Source organism: Gossypium arboreum, chromosome 11 (genome assembly GCF_025698485.1).
Source record: "Gossypium arboreum isolate Shixiya-1 chromosome 11, ASM2569848v2, whole genome shotgun sequence".
NCBI lineage: Eukaryota > Viridiplantae > Streptophyta > Magnoliopsida > Malvales > Malvaceae > Gossypium > Gossypium arboreum.
Genome location: NC_069080.1, coordinates 106,467,616 through 106,480,857, shown reverse-complemented (window position 1 = coordinate 106,480,857; position 13,242 = coordinate 106,467,616). Strand labels below are relative to the sequence as shown.

At 36.1% G+C, this 13,242-nt stretch overlaps 1 protein-coding gene across 1 annotated transcript; it reads right to left on the bottom strand.

Moving 5' to 3' along the window:
• Positions 1 to 2,159: 2,159 nt before the first annotated feature.
• On the bottom strand, positions 2,160 to 5,209 carry LOC108471363 (uncharacterized). The gene is made up of 4 exons (XM_053021341.1): positions 4,265 to 5,209; positions 3,311 to 4,182; positions 3,047 to 3,137; positions 2,160 to 2,372 (listed from the first exon to the last, which is right to left on the bottom strand). Exons 1-4 carry the CDS (start codon positions 5,207 to 5,209, stop codon positions 2,160 to 2,162), a joined length of 2,121 nt encoding a protein of 706 aa, XP_052877301.1.
• Positions 5,210 to 13,242: the final 8,033 nt, after the last annotated feature.

The window sequence follows — 13,242 nt, the reverse complement described above, 5'->3', positions numbered from 1 at the left end:
ATATCCAAACCTCATGATTTGTCTAGCCATCGTGAAACCATTAGCATGCATTCCACAAACACCCTCGTGAACTTCCTCCAAGATTAACTTAGCTTCCACGGCATCAACACATCTCAATAGTACTTGGTCTTTTCTTCTTTTGTACAAGATGTCCCCATCCAAGACGTAATTGCAGGCTAATCTCCTTAAAGTTCACTTATCATTTTCGGTTGCCTGTTCTGGATATTTACGATCTCTTACATATCGCAATATATCCAAATACTAAGGATTATCATTCTTTTCCTCTTCCTTAATGTTACAACAGCTAGCTGGGGCCTCAAAAATACTCATCTGAATGGGTTTCATCTCGTCTTCTTTATCCGCTCTGATCATTGAAGCCACGGTTGCTAGAGCATCTGCCATTTGGTTTTCATCCCGCGGGATATAGTTGAAAGTGATGTCATCGAACTCCTCAAGTAACCCCAAAATTACCTTTCGATAATTGATTAGTTTAGGATCCCTTGCCTCCCATTCACCTTTAAGCTGGTAGATTACCAATGCAGAGTCTCCATATACTTCCAATGTTCTTATTCCTCACTCTATAGCCGCTCAGAGTCCTATAATGCATGCTTCATACTCGGCCATATTGTTTGTGCAATCGAAATCCAATTTGCATGTAAATGGATAGTAATCGCCATTTGGGGATACCAAGACCGCCCCAATTCCATTTCCTACTGCATTGGATGCCCCATCAAAACTCAACTTCCAAGAACAATCCTCTGTAGTTGCCACACACATCAACTCTTCATTTGGGAAATCAAAGTTCAACGGCTCATAGTCTTCTAAAGCTCTACTAGCTAGAAAATCCGCATCGCACTTCCTTTTATAGCCTTCTGGCTCACATAAACTATGTCAAATTCTGAAAGCAAAATTTGCCACCTCGTCATTCTCTCATTCAACGCTATTGATTCCATCATATACTTCAAAGGATCAAGTTTTGAAATAAGCCAAGTTGTATGATATAGCATGTACTGTCTTAACCTTCGAGTCGTCCAAATTAAAGCACAACACAATTTCTCAATCGACGAATATCTCATCTCACACTCTGTAAATTTCTTACTGAGGTAGTATATCGCCTTCTCCTTCCTTCTCGATTCATCATGCTGACCAAGCACACATCCCATGAAATTACTAAACACCGACAAGTACAGAATTAATGGTTTATCTGGACTAGGTGGAGATAATACTGGAGCGTTTAACAAATACTGCTTGACTTTATCGAAGGCATTCTGGCATTCCTCATCCCAAGTACCTTGATTGTGTTTTCTAAGGAGACGAAATATAGGGTCACATTTCTCAGTTAATTGTGAAATAAACCGAGCAATGTAATTCAACCTTCCAAGAAAACCTCGAACTTTCTTCTGAGTACGTGGTGGAGGCAAATCTCGTACAGCTTTAACTTTGTCTGAGTCAACTTCTATTCTTTTTTCGCTGACCACAAAGCCTAGTAATTTCCCCGACCTAGCCTCGAAAGTACACTTTGCTGGATTAAGTTTTAACTGAAACTTCCTTAATCTCAAGAATAGTTTCCTTAAAACTTCAATATGTTCCTCCTCCATTCGAGACTTGGCAATCATGTCATTGACATACACCTCAATTTCCTTGTGCATCATATCATGAAATAAGGTCACCATAGCCCTCTGGTATGTTGCCCCTGCATTCTTCAATCCAAAAGGCATTACTTTGTAACAAAACGTACCCCACAATGTTATGAAGGTGGTTTTGTCCATGTCCTCGGGATGCATCTTTATTTGATTGTACCCTGAGAAACCATCCATGAAGGAGAACAACGAATGTCCTGCTGTATTTTCTACCGAAGTGTCTATGTGTGGTAGAGGAAAATTATCCTTTGGGCTAGCTTTGTTCAAATCTCTGTAATCAACACACATTCGTACTTTCCCATCCTTCTTAGGAATTGGTACAATATTAGCTACCCATTCAGGGTACTTCACCTCTTGTAAGAACCCTGCATCGAACTGCTTCTTGACTTCGTCCATTATTTTCAACACGATATCTGGCCTCATTCTTCGCAACTTCTGTTGGACTGGTTTACATTCCTGTCTTATTGGGAGACGATGCACCACAATATCGGTATTTAACCCTGGCATATCTTGATAGGATCATGCCAAGATATCCTTGAACTCTCGTAGCAACTCAATCAGTCCCTGCCTTGTGTCTTCAACAATATGCATGCCAATTTTCACTTCTTTCCCTTCTTCTAGAGATACATTCTCTATCGCCTCTTTTTCATGTGGCATGATTTGTTTCTCCTCCTGTTTTACCATCCTCAAAAGATCTAAAGACACATCACAGTCCTGGACATCTTCAAAATCCTGAGATTCCTCTAAACACATGTCTTGCTCATGAGAGAAATCAGGATTTGTTATAACAGTGCTCATATCATTGATATCTAGGGATCTATAAAGAATGAATGAATTTAAGGATGATTATTTATGTACTATGAATGAAAGAATAAGAATGGTCAAAATTTAACGGAATATTGATTGACAAAAATGAAACAATACTCGTTTGAATTGATAAAAGTTATGTTTTATTAAATAATAATAAATTATCGTAAGCCTATTTCACAAATGTAATTATATTACTCCTAGGCTCTAGAGTAACAATAATGTTTCGATAATTACTCTAAAAAATTTCTAAAGACTACAGGAAGTTCCTCCATAGTCCAATTGTTCAGAGGGCTTCCCGGTTCGTAAGGGCGAATGCCCTCAAGATTTCCTTGCTCTGATCTTTCATCTTGTATAGCATTAAGCTGATGAATTCCTTCTATGAGTAACCCTCTTGATATGAAAGTTTGGGATAGTGGAGGGAATGTCATCGGCTCCCACTCCACTTCTCTTCTATTTAAGCGCACCCTTCTTCCCTCTTGATGCTTCTCAACTTCCTTCCTTCTTTGCTTATAGTCTGGCTTGAAGCCCAGACTGAAGCGATCTCTCTTCTCTCTTAGTTCGAGTATCTAATTCCCTTATTGTAAATATCTCTTAACCTCTTTTTTGGTGAGACTCCCTTTCCTGCCATCATTTGTAGAGTCATCCTCGTAGCTCTTGCTATGTTCGGCACCGGAAACTTCCTCCCTTCTGAAATGAAGGTTGCATTTATGAACTCTAAAGAGTGAAAGGAACCCTCAATAGACTCTTCGTTCGTCTCGACATAAGGGGCCTTGCTAGTGACTGCGGCTATAATGTCCTCCTCCGCATTGATGGTTATTAAATGTCCATCTATTACTAATTTCAATTTTTGGTGTAATGACGAGGGCACCGCTCCTGCTGAGTGTATCCAAGGCCTGCCTAGTAAGCAATTGTAGGAAGGCTTGATATCCATCACCAAGAAGTCTACTTCGTATATGTTTGGCCCGATTTTCAAAGGGATGTCAATTCTTCCCATCACCTTCCTTTCTGTACCGTTAAAGGCTCTTACCACATTTTGACATGTCTTCATGTGAGAGTCGTCAATGGGTAATCTATTTAATGTAGACCATGGTAGAACATTCAAGGCCGATCCATTATCAATGAGCACACTTGGGAGTGTGTACCCCTTGCATCGAGTAGTAATATGCAAAGCCTTAGTTGACCCTCTGCCCCCCCGTGGGATTTCGTCATCATTAAAGTAAATGAAGTTATCCGCGCTTATGTTATTCACCAACCGGTCTAGCTTGTTAACGGATATGTCGTGGGTGACATATGTTTCATTGAGCACCTTCATTAATGCCTCCCTATGCGCCTCAGAACTCAAAAGTAGAGCCAATACTGATATACGAGCCGGCTGCCTACGCAACTGCTCGACCATGCTATACTCACTATGCTTAAGGAACTTTAAAAATTCCTTAGCCTCCTCTTCTTTTATTGGCTCCTTAATAGGCAATTTAGCCTCCTTCTTTCTCTCCATACTAACGCTGTTTGTGGGCTTCTCTCTAACACCTAGTGCATCATATCGCTTCCCACTTCGTGTATGGTAACCCTCACCTTGAGCTTTCTTAGAAGCACTTGCTATATCCTCTTTCTCCGGCATTATCACTTGACAGTTATAACTCCATGGTACCCTCTTGTTATCCTTATAAGGAAAGGACACAGGTTTATGGATTATGACCTTAGGCACTGTTTGCGCCCCTACTTTATTATTCCCCTGCAAGGAAATAATAATCCTTGGCCAACTGGTTCTTTGTTGTTCCTCTTCCAGCACACATATTTTTTTTTATAAGAGCTACCTTCAAAATTTGTAGCTCTTTTTTATCTATACAGCCTTGCACCAAGGCTCTGAATTCTTCACAATTTTGGGTCTCATGACCCTCCTCTCCATGGAACTCACAGTAGTTTCTCGTTCTTTCTCTTTCACCCTTAGAGGTTATCATCCCTCTCTTCATCATTTCCTCCCAAATTACCTTCATAGGCATCCTTACCTCAGCAACATTTTCCTTCATCCTTCTTTCACTAGCTTCGCCAATGGCATTCACTCCTTGATTGTCATGATTTGGAAAAGCGTTTTTAGTATTTGGGGTATTGTCAAATTTCACAACCCCTATCTTGATCAACCTCTCCACGACCTTTTTGAATCCGGTACAATTTTCAATTGAGTGCATTGATATTCCAGCGTGGTACTCGCATCTAGCGTTTGCATCATACCATTTAGGATATAGAGGCTGTAATGGTTTCAAGTGGAAAGGAGCAATAGCATGTACATCGTATAGACTTTGATAAAGCTCATGATACGTCACAGGGATAGGTGTGAATTGCATCATCTCGTGTCTTGTGCCTGATTCCTGCCTTTGAAAACCTTGTTGTCCAACCGCAGCTACTTTAGATTGACCAACTGTGACTGCCTTTGAGTTGAAGCTACTTGTGTTGTTCACCTCATTGTCTTTTCTCCTTGGAGCCCATCTTTTGGCCGCTTCCCCCTCGATTTTGCCACCCCTTATAGCATTCTCGATCATTTCCCCTGCCATGACTATGTTTGCAAAGCTTTTGGTAGTGCTTCCAATCATGTGAGTAATGAATGGAGCTTTCAGAGTGTTGATGAATAACATGGTGGTCTCCTTCTCTAGCAGTGGTGGTTGAACCTGCATTGCCACCTCTCTCCACATCTGCGCATATTGCCTAAAATTTTCATTAGGCTTCTTCTCCATGTTTTGCAGAGTGATCCTATCAGGAGTCATATCAGTCACATGATTGTACTACTGCATGAAGGCTTGCGCAAGATCCCTCCATGAATTTATTCTAGCCCGGCTCAACTGATTGTACCACCTGGCTGCCGCTCCCGCTAAACTGTCTTGGAAACAATGGATCAACAACTGATCATTATTTACGTACCCAGTCATCCTTCTACAGAACATCATGATGTGGGCCTCTGGACAAGTAATACCATTGTACTTCTCGAACTTCGGCATCTTGAATTTGTGAGGAAGCACCAATTCTGAGACCAAGCTTAGATCTTTGGCATCAACTCCATGATGCCTATCAGTACTCTCTAAAGCTTTGAATTTCTCCTCCAACCATCGGCAACGTTCCTCCAACTGTTTTGCAGCTTCAGCCCTCAAATCCTCTTTTTCAGCCATATCCAAATCAGGAATGAGGGGATTGGTAGGGTTATCACCCAAATTGAATCCTGAACCAGTTGGGTAATTCATATGGATCCTTGCATCAACCGGCCCATATTAAGGCCTTATATTGACAGATGGTCTTTTAGGAGGTGTCTCGGTTTGTGTAGGCCCGTGGGGTGGAGTAAAGCCTCAGTGGCCCTCAGCAACTGAGCCATCTCAGTCATCATATTTCTCTGAGCCTCTACCATTTGCTCCCTCATGTCGTTCTGCATTTTTTCCAATTTCTCTTGCAATTGGTCCTGCATGTCCTTCTGTAATTGTTCAAACCTTTAATCCATATTCCTATATTTTGCACGAGTTCTGTACTGATACGTGGTTTCCAGATTTTCTTTTCTACTTCTGAGGTAATTTTAACTAATTAGAGTCTTTCTATAACTTTGAATGCAAACAATACGATGAAATGTTATGAGATGCAAATGCATGAAATGCAAAAAGGACATCGATTCTAATTTAATCTCATTTAGAAAACTTTATTTAGACAAAGAATATCTTTACATATAAGAGGATTACAAATATGCTTTCGCCCTACTGCCCAAAGTTTTAACTCTATCTAATAAAAAGGCTAATTCTCGACCTATATCCGACGACGACTCATGCATCAAACTCAATACATCAGCTCGTACTGCCAAGTCTCGAATGTGTTTAGCTACCTCTCGGATTTGAATTATGGCTTCTCCAATAAGGTAATCTCTATCTCTGATTTGTTCTTTAGACTGGCACAATTCTCCCTTTAAATAATCTTCTCGTGCCTCAAGCTGCTCGATAAAAAGCTTACTATCTTGCAATGCTGATTCCAACTCCTCAACTCTGCCTTTTAGCTCCTTTACCTCTACCATGGAATCTCGACTTTGTTGCAGATGAAGGGACCGTCCAAGCCCAGTCACCTTAGTTTTTAACCCTTGATTTTCCTTTTCTAAGGTCAAATTTCGTAATTTCACCTCTTGGAACTTCCTCTCCTAATATTCGGCTTTGGACTTTTCCTCTCTGACCTCTTTCTGCAACTGATCTAAAGACCTTCCTATTCTCGCTCTCTTCAAGGATTCTTGTGCCCTTTTGTAATGCTTCTTTAAATCATCCTGATCCTCCTCTATCTTCCTTTTCTCCTTCCTTTCTTTTTCAACCTCCTCTTTTGAACGTCAATGTATAAGCTCAAGTATATCTTTTCTTCCTCGAGCTTTGCTATCCTCTTCTCAAGCTCCAAGTTCTTTCTCTCAAACTCTTGCTTCATAATTTCTAACTTTGAGGGCATCACTTGTAAATATTCCTCCATTGGTTGAGCTCCTTCCGCACTTGGCCTAGGGATGTTATCATTAATCCTTCTACTTCTCCACTCGACGTACCCCGGAGTCGTAGCAGGGCTAATAGCTACTCCCTTTAATCGGCAAGTCTTGTTCCAAACACTAGAGATCTCACTGACTTTCCTCTTGTAGTCAGCTCCTCTATATACGAACTCACTTTGAACTAACCCGTAAATTGTCGGTATGAACTGTCTCAATCCATGTTGCCTCAACACAAGAAAAGGGGCATAACAAATGGCACCCCAAATTCCCAACAAAGGGACCTAATCAAAACTACCACATCGGTAAAGAATCTCACCAGGAACCATCCATGGAGCTCTCCACTCCACATCCTTTGACTGCAGGTTCTGGAGTAGCGCGATCCAATTTTCCTCAAGAATATCAACTCTCCTAGTTGAAGCTGCTATGTCCTTCAACGGGGAATAGTCATCGAAGAAAACCCGATAAACCACCCTATCTATCAATCGGAAGTGACTGTAGAACCAAGCTAAAAGTAACTGAGCACAACCAACAAACCGGCCTACACTGGCCCTCCTACATGCATTCAAGGACCTGAACGTCTCTGCCAAAATCGCAGGAACAACAGTGACCCATTTACTAAGTCGATGAAAGAGATCCGTGGTCGCCTCATCCATATATCCCAAGGCCCTGGGGAAAACCATTAATCCGTATAAACTTAAGGTAAAAATGTCTACTCTCTTCACCTCGTCTGGATGTGTCTGGATCAGATCTTTCAAAGTTCCCCATGTAATGCACTTACTCTCACCCTTTTCTTTAATTCTAGCCATAATCCACTGCTCACTCATCCCCGTAATGGTCATCAACTTCTTACCAAAGGTTGGGACACAAGCAGCTCGAGAATAAATTCTATCACACTGAAATCTAGGACACCGAAGTAAGGCTGTGTACTCCTCCACAGTAGGCACTAAATCTACCTCCCCAAAGGTAAAACAACTGTATGCTGGGTTCCAAAATTGAGCGAGAGCTCGAAACAAGTTCTCATCAACATGAATATCAAACAAATAGGGAAAATCTCCGTACTTACCGTAGAATGATTGCTTGGTCTCATTGCCCCACTGATCCCAAATCGCCTTAAGCTCCTGCAGATTATTTTGTGTGACATTGATGCGAGTGTAGTCTGACAGCTCCGACATATATCCCACAGTTATGCTATCCCTTTTTCCGAGCTGAGTTTGCTTAGACCATCTATGGACGTTAGCGTTATCCTCCACTCTATCAAGAAGTCCGTTCTCCATAATAAAACTTTCTAACTTAGAAACTGACCATGAATCGATACCTTTTAAATGCGAAATGACATGCAATGAAAAAAGGAAACAGTCAGTATCATATAATCTTAATAAACTCAAGAATGATATGTGAGGGTAATATCTAAAGTATAATTCTAACTAAGTTGAGCTCTTACAGTTTTTCTGTATGAGGTTTTAGTTCTAAAATTTAAAGTACCTGAACCAGCAGATTCCTCGATTCTCACCCATTATAGGCTCATTTGAATCGAGTTCAGTTCAGGGGAATACATTTCGCTATGGCTATATGGAGATGAAAATCTCACGAAACCATAGGTACGGATGTATCCCGAAAGTGATCCACTATCCTGCACGGAGGCGAAAACCTCACGAAGGCGTAGTTTTTCACTCCCACTTAAGGGTGTGACCACAACAGTCATGCAAATGCAATGCGTATCAGAATATATAACATATGCAATAATACAAACACATGTAATGCAAAAAGGATTGAATTTTAAAATTTTTCAAATTTTCGACATTAAGACAAAAGGTAATCAATTATACGGCATGACTCTCTTATTGATTCCCCAGTGGAGTCGCCAAGCTGTCGAAACCCTTTTTAAATCGAGTTTTGGAAAATGGGAATCGACTTTAAGAAAAACAAAAATGGGAGTCACCACCAATCTTTTTAGGTGTGATTGGATCACCTTATAAAATGTTTTGTTTTAAAACATTAATTTTGGTCTACGAAAGTCGAGAAAACGGATTTGGGAGTCGGTTAAGCAAGAAGAAGGGTTAGCACCCTCGTAACGCCCAAAAATTGGTACCTAATTGATTATCAAGTGTTTTTAATATCGGAAATTTGAAAGTTTTGAGATGCAATCCTCTTTTATTTAGAATGTTTTGATTGAAAAATTTAGATTTGCTTATTCCAAACGAGTCAAAATATCTCATCCAGTAAGTTAAGAAGCAATATTTTAAAACTTTTGAAGCTAAGCTTGTCTTTTAAAAATTTCTATTTCGAAACAACAAAACGCCATATCTAGTGAGTTAGGACACAACGCTTTAAAATCTCAAAAATAGTTATTTATATTTTAAAGAACTCAAAGCGTTTAGAAGGGTACTTGAATGTTTGAATTCAACATGAAAAAATTGCAACATAGTAAGTTAGGGCACTATTTTTCCGAAGCTTCCAAACATTAAGTATTGCCTTTATATTTTGGAAAACATTTGAGTAATTTGGTAAAAATGAATTTCTTTATTTAAAACATTGACTCATGCGTAAGAATGGCGTTAATACATATCACAAGACAAAGGTAGTAAATTACAACATATTACAATTCATAATAATATAGACAAATAGGAAATAACCTAAAATAATGAAATATACACATCATAAGATGATTATGCTAAAAGATAAAATCAGTATACAATGTTGGCAAATAGAAATACAAAAGAATTCATAATAAATTAAAGAATAAAAATAGAAATGGAAATCAAAATTTATAATAATAAAAAGTGACAAAATAGCACTTAAAAAATACGAATAATTAAAACACCAAATCAATATTGATATAAAACAAAAAAATTAAAAGAAAAGAATATAACAATTTAATATACATAGAAAAATATTTTTAAAAATATGTATAAAAAGACTTTTATTATTAAAACAATTAAAAATATTATACATGTTAAATATTTTAAATAAATAATATAAAACATTAGGATTTTTTAAGAGAATAAAATATATAATAGATAATATTTTTTAAAAAGATTATATGCACAAAATATATATAAAATCTTTAAATCTATTTAACATATGATATAATATACATAATTTTTAAACAATTTATAATAGATACAAAATATATAAAAATATGTAATAAATAATTTTAATAAAAATAGAAGATGAAATATATACACAATATAATAATAATATAATAAATAATACAAATAAAAATATAATACTTAATAATGATTTCAAAATAGCATTTACTTGAATAATATAATAATAATAAAACTAATATATATATATATAAAAGGATTAATACCTAATAAATAACATGTGAAAATAATTGTATGATTATATAATAAAATATATAGGTTTAGGATAAAACAAATTAATAAAAAACATAGGGTTAAATTTAAAATTTTATAAAATTACAGGGGCGAAATTAGAAAAATAAAACTGAATCTGAGATTTAAATGAAACGCGCGCAAAAGGTTAGGGACTCATCGGGCAAAATACCCTATTCCCAAGGAACGACGTCGTTCCGTATATACGCCAAAATGGCCCTAAAGATTAAATTGAATTGAAAGACAAAGTTCTGGGCCGAATTAAAAATAAATTGGATTTAATTACAAAAAATAAAAAACGGAAGGACCAATTGGGACATTTCCCCAAATATCGAAAACACGTGGATCCTCCCCGGGTTACGGGTCAACACGCGGATCTTAAGGCCTTGAAATGACGCCGTTTTGGTCACTAAATGATCACCCCAAAATGACGTCGTTTGAGAAGCTTATAAATACTAAAAAAACTTTAAAATTTCATTTCTATCCATGTTTTTTTTTAAAAGAAGTTTAAAAATCCTCTGAAAGAGGAAGGAAAAGGGGGCCCTCGGAGCTCTGGCCAAGCCTCCGTTATCAGACGGTTCACGTGCTTTACGCGTCCACATGTCGTCCTTTCCGCCGTCGTACGCAACCCTCGGAGGTTAGAAACCTCGATTTTTTACGCAAAAATGAAAGGTAAAACCCTTTTTTCACATTTTAAAGCTATTTATCAAACTGTTTATGTATGTATATATGCTTTCGAATATGAAAAAAAAATAAAAAATAGAAGATTCACCTCTCTAAAAAAAATTTTTTGTATTTGCTTTTTCTTTTTTTTCCTGTATATGTATCGTTTATAGGTTACAAAGGGGGCTTTTTATAGCCACTGTTTTTAGAGTTACAGATTAGGTAAGTATTTTCTTTCAATTCCTTGCTATTTCTGCCGTGCTCTGTCGTTCTTCTTTCCCTTTTTGTAGGTACTCCCGAGGATTACGGCGCCAATCGGCATTGATTGAGTGTTGGGTTGCGGCGCAAAGGGCTTGACGATGGGTGCTTGCGGCGCTAGGGTTTGTTGGAAACCCTAGCTTCTGATTTGGGGTCCGTGTGTTTGGGGCTTGTTGGGCCCGCTAAAATTTGGGCCACGATTGTATTTGGGTTGTGGTGTATTGGGTCACTGTAACGGCTATGGGGTAGTATTTTAGGTACTGATTTGGGCTTTGGTTTTGTTTGGCCTTGTAACTGTAAATGTACTGTAATAAACATTCATTTGTTTATTTTTTTGTTTCCTGTTTTATTTAATTATGGGCCCGGGCAAAATATAGTTCATACATAGTGCATAATGAATATAACAAATATAAATTACGATATACATATATGATAATATTTTATGCAAATGTAGTTTAAATTACCATAAATGATTAATTCTCATGCAAATATGTAAAAAAAACAATAACAAATATTATATAAAATTTAACCTACTAAACAATATCAAAATAAAAGAAAAATAAAAATAAAAATAAAAATAAATAAACAAATTAAAATGTATAAATATAAATCAAATAAAAATAAGGTATTTAGAAATATATTGAATAATATAAGAATGATAAAAGAGAACCCTTTTCTTTTAAAATGATATACACATATATAGATTATACTATAAGGTATAATAACTTAATATATAAAAAATAATGTACTAAATATTGCTATTACACTTATTAAAAATAATTTAAAAATGTACATAATTAATAAGTAGTAAAATAATGTATATTTTATAATAAAATAAATGTGATATATAGAATAATGTATAGTAAAATATAACATGCAATAAAATTTATAAACACAATATATAGTAATATAAACTATATTATAGATAAAGTATAAAATAGTAAATATGATATGAGTAATTTTATATATAAAAATATAGTAGAATAAGTAATATACATACATAGTAAAAATATATAATAAAATAGAATGTGTAATATATATAAATGAAATATGAATACCATTATATAAATAAAGATAATATAGATATTATTATTTAATAATAATTTAAAAATTGCAATTTGCACAATTAATGAATAAAAATAAATAAAAATGAAAAAATGAAATGAATGATATATATAATAAGAATATAATATAATATAATATAATTTATAAATATAATATTAAAATAATATAATAAATAATATAAACAAAAGAAAACATATATTATTTTATATAACTAATATTTATAAAAATAAGTAATATAAGGTATTTAAAATAAATTAAATATATAAAAATATTAAAAGTTAATTTAATTTAAAAAAATTAGGATTAATTATAAATCAATAAAGAATTTGGGCTAAATTGAAATGCGCGTTAACCCAGAGGGACTTACTGGGCAATTAACCCTAGTTCCAAAAACGACATCGTTCCCGAAATAAACCCTTTAAGAGCTATTAGGACTAAATTGAAATAGAAATAAAAGGTTAGGGTTAGATTTTAATAAAAATAAAATGAAATTATAAATATTGAAAATACAAAAGGGTCGATTGGGTAATTAGCCCTTTTATTAAAAATGCACGGATCCTCCCCGGGTAAACGGGTCAACGCGCGGATCCTAATGCTTTGAAACGACGTCGTTTTAGGCTTATTGAATTAAGCTAAAATAGCGTCGTTTTACTAATGTTATAAAAGTAAAAAAAAAACCTTAAACATTCATTTTAAACATTCAACAGAAAAAAAAAAGAGAGAGAGAGAGCTCTAAAATTCTCTCAGAGCTCCGGCCAATGGCCGTCCTGGCTCGTCTCGGAGCACCACCGCCTTCATCCACACGCGCTTCACGCGCCACCGTCTAAACCACCGTGCCCGACGATTAGGGCTTTAAAATTTTCCTTTTTCTCTCACGAATGAACAGGTAACCTTTATATTCGTTTCTAACATTATTTACATGCAAAAAAAATATAAAGAAGGAAATAGAGCAAATAAATCACCTCTGCTCTTTGGTATTTAAACT

Excerpts from the sequence above, each read along its gene's own strand:
- LOC108471363 (XM_053021341.1), bottom strand. The coding sequence starts at position 5,209 with ATGACTCCTGATAGGATCACTCTGCAAAACATGGAGAAGAAGCCTAAT. Across the intron at positions 4,183-4,264 it reads AAGAGCTACAAATTTTGAAG|GGGAATAATAAAGTAGGGGC; the intron begins GTAGCTCTTATA and ends ATTTCCTTGCAG. Across the intron at positions 3,138-3,310 it reads TCAGCAGGAGCGGTGCCCTC|AAGGGAGGAAGTTTCCGGTG; the intron begins GTCATTACACCA and ends CCTTCATTTCAG.